Source organism: Bufo gargarizans, chromosome 9 (genome assembly GCF_014858855.1).
Source record: "Bufo gargarizans isolate SCDJY-AF-19 chromosome 9, ASM1485885v1, whole genome shotgun sequence".
NCBI classification, from domain to species: Eukaryota; Metazoa; Chordata; class Amphibia; order Anura; family Bufonidae; genus Bufo; species Bufo gargarizans.
The window spans coordinates 188,313,388-188,323,963 of record NC_058088.1 but is presented as its reverse complement, the minus strand read 5'-3'; the positions used below and the strand labels follow the sequence as shown (position 1 = coordinate 188,323,963).

General features: G+C 44.8%; 1 protein-coding gene across 1 annotated transcript; it reads right to left on the bottom strand.

Annotated features, from left to right (window-relative positions):
* Positions 1-237: 237 nt before the first annotated feature.
* Positions 238-10,351, bottom strand: LOC122919877 (zinc finger protein 618-like). Its single transcript, XM_044269062.1, has 4 exons — positions 10,321-10,351; positions 10,144-10,227; positions 2,725-2,802; positions 238-857 (listed from the first exon to the last, which is right to left on the bottom strand). Exons 1-4 carry the CDS (start codon positions 10,349-10,351, stop codon positions 250-252), a joined length of 801 nt encoding a protein of 266 aa, XP_044124997.1. The 3' UTR covers positions 238-249.
* Positions 10,352-10,576: the final 225 nt, after the last annotated feature.

The window sequence follows — 10,576 nt, the reverse complement described above, 5'->3', positions numbered from 1 at the left end:
TAAAGTATCATAAAATGGCGGTATGCATAAGATGGTGGTTCAACTGTTCAATCTTGTCATTCAACATACAATGGTGGATATATTTCTATCTCCAGTATCTGTAAAAACTTTAAAAAAACAAAAAAAATTAAATCTACTTGGTTCCTAGCGTTTCCTTTTGTTGAGGTCCACAGTGTTTTCAGCATAAAATCCTTTGTCATTCACTTAAATTTTTGGAACAGTGATACGGGCCTGCAACGTGCGCTTGTTCTATACGCTTTGTACCACAGAGTTCAAGGAGCATGCGGAACAGCGTAAGCACGTCCCGACCTTGGAGAAAGCGGAAGAGTTAACTTTGCAGTCCGTTACGTACACCGTCCTAATCTCCGACATGACAAACTCCGAGAGGACGTTCTGCACCCACTGGTGGATGAATTCGCCGCTGTCTCTACTGTCCATGTCTTTAATGCCCAACACGTAGCGTTTTATCTGATTTCCTTCCGCCTGATATGCGATGAGGATGTAACACGAGACCGAACTGACGCTTTGTGAATGACAGGTGACCCCGATCCCCAAGCAGATGTTGCTGCCCAGGGCGCAGGTCACCTTGACTTTGACTTGGTTGTACATTCGTGGTAGATGCTTCAATGCTAGCGTGTTCATGTTACCCAGAATTTCGTTGACTGAGAAGGACCCATAGCGAGCTCCAGTGTCTACAAGGGTCTGTGCCAGCTTCAGGAAGTCTTTGCCGTTGACCACGCTCAGAGCTCCCAGGTCGGCGCACATTACCCTCAGAAGCCTTTCGGCAATGTGTTGGCGCTCCTTTTCAGGGACAGAGTTGTTGGCAGCTGGCACTGGTGCAGAAGACGCTGCAGCTGCTGAAAAAGCAAGAGACGGGACAAGAACAAGATAAGATTTACATGATTAGGATCTCGGGCTGTGCTCAGACGTGTTACCGAATATCATGCAACACAAACCCATGGTAATTTTTGTCCTAATAGCTCAGCAAATAACGACACCTCAAGCAAGTCAGGAAAGATGGCTAAACGCAGTACATGTATGTCGGCCGAACCCACAGATTTCATCGGGACATTTAATGTGTATGGGGGCCTCCCGACTGTCCCCTGATGTCGGAATAGGGAAGGGTCTGGCATGTTGGATGCCTAATCCTTTTGTTTTCGGGGAGAACAGGTGTCCCAGGTGTCAGACCCCCACCAATCAGTATAAATATATCGAAAAACCCCTTCAAGGCATCTTCCCTTATGGGATGGTGCCTGAGCAATAGGTTTACTAGCTTGCTAGATCATGCAAACTTGCACTGTTGGTCTGCCCATGTACCAACCTCTGCCTCATTCAGTTACAAAAATCCCAGAAAAGGCATGTAGGAGACATGTAGGAGCACGATTTCTAGTAGAGTACTCTGCTCCCGAAACCAGACCGTATATCATTTATATGATTTATAAAGCTGTGTGTCTCTGCCCGGTCGCCGCTGTAAAGATCTGTACTCATAATGCCGTCACTGCCAATCATTACAGCAGAGGTCGGGCAGAGACACACAGCATTATAATTCATCCTGTCACAGAAGCAGAGTACACTATGGGAAATCATGCTCGTCTGAAGGGGTTTTACCAGGATCATGGCTGCACCACATCTACAGGTTGTGGGTAATATTGCAGCTCAAACCCATGTCCGCCAATACGAAACACAACCTATGGAAGGGAGCAGCGATGCTTCACTAATGTTGGACAATTCCTATAAAAAGCAACAGGTCTGTGTGACATTCGTGCAATTCTTTGGCACTATAGGTGGGTGCTTACAGCCCTCCCTTCTACAGACCGATCCTATCGGAAAAATGGGCCGATGGCAAAGAACAAACGTATAAAAATATTAATTTTGCCCATCCTACCAATCAGCCGACAACGATCATTTTTTGGGTGATCGGATCTATTGTGCCGGGAGTACATCCCTGGACTCTATGCAAATCGAATGGGGACAAACGATCGTGTAGCTGGCCAGCTAAGACCTGTCCTAGGTTGCTAATATGCCTTATATGTGTATACAGCTAAACCTGCCAATACCCTTAATACAGTTCTCATGTTTATATGTTAATGACAAAAGCAAAGTTATTTACAGTGACCTCATGTTTGGATGTCATATAACTGTTATATATTGTGTTCACAGAAGCAGAAAAGATAATATGCCTTTAAGATTCCTTATATAATGTAAGGTAAGCTCAATGACACAGCAGAAACAACAGAAAGCATAGAGTTAAACTGTTGTCACTGCCCAGGAGTCTTAACCAATAACAGCTAGCCTCACACTGAGCAGGAGTATTAACCAATCACAGACAGCCTCACACTGAGCAGGATTCTTAACCAATCACAGCCAGTCTCACACTGAGCAGGAGTATTAACCAATCACAGACAGCCTCACACTGAGCAGGATTCTTAACCAATCACAGCCAGTCTCACACTGAGTCTGTGTGGGAAATGTAGGTTGAAAAAATCTGATTAATAAAGCCGGCTGAGATGGGTAATAACCCAGCCTGACGGCTGCCATCTTGTCGTACTCTGCCGTCAACGCAATGCCAGTCCAGGCTTGAGCAGGGCATTTCAGACACAATGGTAGGGGGCACGGTGACTTTTCTCCCGCTCACACGGCCATATTAATCAGATTTTCTAATACATTAAGGTGGGGAATAAACCATTTACAAGCAAATGACAATGAATTTGCAAGTATTCTCACCGGCGTGTGACTGCATGTGCTTCAGGAGATTGTTGTAAAACTGGAACTGAATCCCGCATGCCCCACAAGTGTACGGTTCTGCGAGAAAACAATTTGTGGGTTTCAAAAAGAGTTCTCACAATGCAATGCTCTAATATGCGTCACAGACGAGAGTCTCCCATGACTATTATTTCGCTATTAGACCCGGTGGGAAGGCCCCTTGAAACGCCCTTGTTTCTCTGAAGACTCCAGGATGTGGAAGACACTTGGGAGACCTAGCTGGGATCATTTGGAGACCTAGCTGGAATATAGATGGTTACGGGACGACTAAATGCAACACTGGTCACAGCTGCCCGACAGGGGCAGGGTGGAGCAGGCAGTCTACGCCTGCGCGCAGTGTGCATGGTGCCAGGTGTATGGTGTGTTTTTACGTCTTTTCTCAGCCGGGGGGTGGTCAGCTTGCTCGTCTACCTGTCTCTAACCCTGTACAAGCTGTGATGTGACATGAACAGGATCCATTTTTGATAAAAGGCTTAAAGCAGAGACATTATTTCTTAAAGGGGTTTTTCAGTTTACACAAAAAAATGAAAAACACCAGCATTGAACCTTACTGCATTATATATATATATCAGATGATGAAGTTCTGAGTGCATTTTGAGTCCTTCAGCTTGCGCTGTGTTTGCAGCCCAGCGCAAGACTCACAGGGAGTGTCTGTAGACTCTGCCTCTACTTCCCCTGCCAGCTGGAACATCACAGATGCAAGCAGGGCCGGTGGCCTCATTAGTATTCACTTCAGTACGATAAATACTAATAAAGCTGTGTTGGATATGGGCCCCTATTTCAGCACATTAACCCTTGCTTCATTAGGATTTGAACCCCAGACCTTCTGTACAGCAGGCAGAAGAGTTATCGTTATACTACAGACCTGATCTGTTAGAAGGGCTGAATTTTCAGTTTTTTTTCACCGGCATAAAAACTAAATAAATAAGAGTATTACTGAAATGAAGGGGAAACAAAATTGCACCGTTTACCAAATCACCACAAATAATAGGGTCACTATATTGTACGGGTTATTATGAACACCAAATATCAGTCAGCTGCCTCAAAGGCCAACAGAATGATGTCTTGTATTAGAAGCGGTGTGGACTTGCAGGACAGGGATCTAATATTGCCACTATACAAAGCATTGGTACAGTCTCAACTGGAGTACGCGGTTCAGTTCTGGGCACCAGGCCATAAAAAGGATGCCCTGGAGTTAGAAAAAGTGCAAAGGAGAGCGACTAAACTCATAAAGGGCCTGGACGATCTTGGCTATGAGCAAGGATTAAACAAACTGAATTTGCTTAGCCTTGAAAAAAATACGTCTAAGGGGGCACATGATTAACCTGTACAAATATATAAACTGACCGTACTGAAAATAGCAAGGGAGATTATTCTGTGTTAAACCCCCTAAAAAAACAAGGGGCCACTCCCTGCACCTGGAGATAAAAAAAACATTCAGTGATAAGAGGCGAGATCTCTGGAATAGCCGAAGGAGCTGGTCACAGCAAACACAGGAGAACTGAGAATGGAGCCCGAAAGTGGTGGAGGGCGCACTGCGCATGCGCAGCTGCCCTCCATTCATTTTCTTTGTGGTTGCCACAAATGGCCGAGCGGCCCATAGAAATGAATGGGGCAGTGGCCGGTCACATTCACTTCTATGGGGAGCGCACTTGGTGGTGGCTGGAACGGAGTCTTCCAGCCACCACCTCCTTGGGGGGGCTTTGTTACCGATATAGGTGCGGGTCCCAGCGGTGCGACCAGCACCTATAAGACAATGGGCATTGTCTGAGATGAGACAACTCCTTTAACAACTATGTAAATACTCTCTTGTGATATTTGATACTAAAGATGCTGGAAAAGCTTCAATGGTCTTTTCTTTGTTATTTTTTTTAGGTCAAATAGTTTTTATTGAAGCAGTCTGCATTTATAATAATGTACTGAGTTATTTTTTTGTTATAAATTAGAACAGAGCGAATATACATTAGGAAAGTAAAACAGAAAAGGTCAGGGCGCTTTGTTATTTATTTACAAACCGGATTCCAAAAAAGTTAGGACACTATACAAATCGTGAATAAATGCTGAATGCAATGATGTGGAGGTGCCAACTTCTAATATTTTATTCAGAATAGAACATAAATCACCGAACAAAAGTTTAAACTGAGAAAATGTACAATTTTAAGGGAAAAATATGTTGAATCAGAATTTCATGGTGTCAACAAATCCCCAAAAAGTTGGGACAAGGCCATTTTGACCACTGTGTGGCATCTCCCCTTCTTCTTACAACACTCAGCAGACGTCTGGGGACCGAGGAGACCAGTTTCTCCAGTTTAGAAATAGAAATGCTCTCCCATTCTTGTCTAATACAGGCCTCTAACTGTTCCATCGTCTTGGGCCTTCTTTGTTGCACCTTCCTCTTTATGATGCGCCAAATGTTCTCTATAGGTGAAAGATCTGGACTGCAGACCGGCCATTTCAGTGCCCGGATCCTTCTCCTACGCAGCCATGATGTTGTGATTGATGCAGAATGTGGTCTGGCATTATCTTGTTGAAAAATGCAGGGTCTTCCCTGAAAGAGATGACGTCTGGATGGGGGCAGATGTTGTTCTAGAACCTGAATATATTTTTCTGCATTGATGGTGCCTTTCCAGACATGCAAGCTGCCCATGCCACACGCACTCATGCCACCCCATACCATCAGAGATGCAGGCTTCTGAACTGAGCGCTGATAACAACTTGGGTTGTCCTTGTCCTCTTTGGTCCGGATGACATGGCGTCCCAGATTTCCAAAAAGAACTTTGAATCGTGACTCGTCTGACCACAGAACAGTCTTCCATTTTGCCACACTCCATTTTAAATGATCCCTGGCCCAGTGAAAACGCCTGAGCTTGTGGATCTTGCTTAGAAATTGCTTCTTCTTTGCACTGTAGAGTTCCAGCTGGCAACGGCGGATGGCACGGTGGATTGTGTTCACTGACAATGGTTTCTGGAAGTATTCCTGGGCCCATTCTGTGATTTCCTTTACAGTAGCATTCCTGTTTGTGGTGCAGTGTCGTTTAAGGGCCCGGAGATCACGGGCATCCAGTATGGTTTTAGGGCCTTGACCCTTACGCACAGAGATTGTTCCAGATTCTCTGAATCTTCGGATGATGTTATGCACAGTTGATGATGATAGATGCAAAGTCTTTGCAATTTTTCGCTGGGTAACACCTTTCTGATATTGCTCCACTATCTTTCTGCGCAACATTGTGGGAATTGGTGATCCTCTACCCATCTTGGCTTCTGAGAGACACTGCCGCTCTGAGAAGCTCTTTTTATACCCAATCATGTTGCCAATTGACCTAATTCGTGTTATTTGGTCTTCCAGCTCTTCGTTATGCTCAAATTTACTTTTTCCAGCCTCTTATTGCTACTTGTCCCAACTTTTTGGGGATTTGTTGACTCCGTGAAAATTTGAATCAACTTATTTTTCCTTTAAAATGATACATTTACTCGGATTAAACGTTTGATCGTCATCTACGTTCTATTACAAATAAAATATTGACATTTGCCGTCTCCACATCATTGCATTCAGTTTTTATTCACAATTTGTTTAGTGTCCCAACTTTTTTGGAATCCGGTTAGTATTTTTGTGACAATAACTTTACAGAAAATTGTAACTTTTGCCTTGGCAGATTTTCTGACATAACTTTTACTATAAGGATTGTTTTCTAGGAGACTTTGAACCCCGGACCTTCTGTACAGCGAGCAGCTGCCGTACCCACTACTCTAATCAAAAGCTCTGCTGTCAAAATTGGATTTTGTATGCCTCATAGTTTTAATGTTTTTTTAATTAATTATCACAAAACAGCATTTGGTGTCCCTGTGATGATAATAACCAGCACAATATAGTGAACATAATATTTATGGCAAGTGGTAAACAGCGTGAACAAACATGAAGGCGGCGCACTGTTTGCCTGTATAGAGCCCTGAAATTCTTGATGGCCTTGGATCCAACCTGCTTGATAAACCCTGCCCTGAGACACGGCCTGATTACGGACATCACGTCTACAGGAGAATGAGGAGAAGACCGCTCTGAGAAGATGTGTCTACAGGACAGAGCCTTACCACACCTCAGACGTAGGCGTGATGTCATCAGGATAGGGAACCAACACAGTGGAAGACATCACGTGACCTGGATGCGAGCGCCGGAAAATGGAGAATTACAGATAAACTATCACTAGTAGTAAGTGAAAATTGCAAAACCGGAATACCCCTTTATATGGGTCAAAGGAGCTCAGCCCGGAAGGAGCAGAGTGTAGCGCTTGGAACACGTACTTCATTCCTTCTGCTTAAAGGGCCAGTATAAGTTAAAAATGAATAAGCACTACTCACCTCACCGATCCTCTGTCGCCGCTGTTCTGACAATTGGCCCACGGGTCTCCGCTTCCTGCTCCACAGCAGTGACCAGCCTCAGCTAGTGACTGGGTGTCTATAGGACCAGTAGGGACCCAGTAAGCGTCAGAACACCAGCAGTTGATGAGGGCGAGTAAGTTTTTTTTTTTTTTTTTTTTTTTTTTTAACCCATTCTGTCCTGTATATATAAAAATCTATCCCGCCAGACAACCCCTTTATGAAGAAGATGATGCAATGCGACTGACGTTTGGAGCACGACCCGTATACCAGGAGAAGACTAATGAAAAAATCTGCAAAGGTGTAATGAGGACGTGTGGGTTGTACCTGGCACATATCCGGATCAGGAGAAGCTATAAAATACAAACACGTGATGCAATATTATACTTGGCTCCTGGCGGCGATCTCGCAGGTCGATCCTATCTGCCAATTTTAGGAACAGCGTTCAGCAGCAACTTAACTAACCGAGCAGCCTGGAGATACGATCTTCTCCTCATACAGTCCTGATCAAAAGTTTAAGACCACTTGAAAAATGGCAAAAAATCCTATTTAGCGCGGCTGGATCCTAACAAGGTTCCAAGTAGAGCTTCAACATGCAACAAGAAGAAATGGGAGTGAGACTAAACATTATATGAGCATTAAATTTAATTAAAATAACGAATAAACTGAAACAGGCTGTTTTTCAGCTGATCAAAAGTTTAGGACCTCACCTCCCCAAAAAAAAACTAAAAACTAAATCAGAAATCCAACTTCCAAACATGAACTCAGTAATGAGTAGCTCCGCCGTTATTGTTTATCACTTCAAAAATTCGTTTTGGCATGCTGGATGCAAGCATTTCCATGAGGGGAGTGGGAACATTTCTCCAAGTGGTGAAGACGGCCGCACGAAGGCCATCTACTGTCTGGAACTGTTGTCCATTTTTGTAAACGTCCCTTGCCATCCATCCCCAAAGGTTCTCAATTAGATTTAGATCAGGGGAACACGCAGGATGGGCCAAAAGAGAGATGTTATTCTCCTGGAAGAAGTCCCTTGTCCTGCGGGTATTGTGTACTGTAGCGTTGTCCTGTTGAAGAACCCAGTCGTTACCACACAGACGAGGGCCCTCAGTCATGAGGAATGCTCTCTGCAACATCTGGACATAGCCAGCGGCCGTTTGACGCCCTTGCACTTCCTGAAGCTCCATTGGTCCACTGAAGGAAAAAGCCCCCCAGACCATTATGGCGCCCCCTCCACTGTGGCGCGTAGAAAACATCTCAGGTGGGATCTGCTTGTCATGCCAGTAACGCTGGAAACATCAGGACCATCAAGGTTACATTTCTTCTCATCGGAGAATAAAAATTTCTTCCACCTTTGAATGTCCCATGTTTCTCTCTTGCAAAGTCCAAACGAGCAGTTCTGTGGCGTTCAAGGAGACGAGGGCTTTGAAGACGTTTTTTGTTTTTGAAGCTCTTCAGTCTCAGATGCCGTCTGATGGTTATGGGGCTGCAGTCAGCACCAGTAAGGGCCTTAATTTGGGTCGAGGATCGTCCAGTGTCTTGACGGACAGCCAATTGGATCCTCAGTGCTGAGGACATTTTTTGGGTCTTCCACTTGACTTTTTTGTTCCATAACCCTCAGGATCATTTAAGAAATTCCAAATGACTGTCTTCCTGCGTCCCACCTCAGCAGCGATGGCGCGCTGTGAGAGACCCGGCTCATGCAGTTCAACAACCCGACCACGTTCAAAAAGGGAGAGTTTTTTGCCTTTGCCATCACAACGTATGACTACCTGACAGACAATGAATCCACATCTTTGCACAGATTTGGCCTTTTAACGGCATGTGGGCCTAAACTTTGGATCAGCTGAAAAACAGCCTGTTTCAGTTTAATCGTTATTTTAAATTAATTGAAATAAAAATCCTTTGTCTCCCTCCCATCTCTTCTTGTTGCATGTTGAAGCTCTACTTGGGACCTTGTTAGGATCCAACAATGTAAAATATGATTTTTTTGCCATTTTTCAACTTTTGATCAGGACTGTATAATGGTAATGGCTGCCTCTTTACGTTTTAAAGGACAGGACTAGTTTTGCCCTATATGTGACAGCTCCTCTTATAACAATGCTTTGGCTCCTTTAAAAGGGTTTTCCGAGATTTTTATACGGATTACCTATCCATAGGATAGGTCATCAGTATCTGATCGGTGGGGATCCTACATCCAGCTGTTTCGAGAAGGCACCTGTGAGCGGTGTTTCCTTCTTGCAGCTTACCAAGAATAGCGCCGCACAATGTATAGTGGCTGTGCCTGGTATTGCACTCACATGAATGGGGCTGAGCTGCTCTTAGCCTAGGAAAGGCTGTAAGAAGGCTGCGAGCACTGGTGCCTTCTCAAACAGTTTTTCAGCGGCGGTCCCGGCTGTCGGACCCCCACCGATCAGATACTAATGACCTATCCAGGAAAAAGGTCATCAGTATAAAATTCTTGGAAAACCCCTTTAACCACAAATTGCCTCCATAAAAAAAAAAGTATACGACATGGTATAAGTTTTTATTTATTTTAATTTTTTTTAAGGTGTCCACTCCTTTACTATCGAAGGCCTGTCCTCGGGATAGGCAGGGGTCTGAATCTCCACTCACGCCCTCACTTATCACATGTTCTGCAGTGACCAGAAATCGGCGACAGAACTAAACAGCGCCATCTATCGTGTAGTGGACAGACATTGTCGTCGCAGCTCTGCTCTCATTCATTTCGATAGGCGCAGCGCTGCAGTAAGCGGATCGATTTCTGGCTACTGCAGAACAGCTGATAGGTGGGGGTGCGGAGTGTCGGACCTCCACCGATCAGATACTGATGACCTGACCTGCAGATAAGCCATCAGTAGTAAAGGAGTGGACAACCCCTCTCACATTTGGGTCTACGGGTGACACGGGCCACTATATGGGTTGTGCCAGGACATAAAAGGAAAATGTGAGATAGACTTCACGTAAATGGGTGACGCCCCGGGCAGATCTGCTCCCTCACACTAGACCTACCTTCTACTTTACCACTTTTGTCTTCTTTCACAGACTTGTTGTTTGTTTCCTCCTTTCTTTTCATCTTCTTCTTCCATCCTTTGCCTTAAAAACAAGAAACAGGACGTCTGTGACTCGGATATCTTAGACAAATGTTCACAGATCGGACAAAGCATCAGAAGGTTACGAGGCCCTGACCATGGCGCTGGGTCACTTCTGAAGGCGCCATTAATACCGTGGTGCTGTACATCTAAGAGGGGTTCATAATATACAACACCACAAGCACAATCAGCATGAGGAGAGAGGACTCTGCCCCCAAGAGCTTAGAATCTACAAGGGAAGGAGAAGGACACAGTAGGTGAGGGTATAGGCTGCTCTTCTGGCCGTGTGGTGGCAGCATGTTCATTGCAGGTGGTAGGTTTTCCTAAAGAGGTGGGCTTTCAGGTTACTTTTT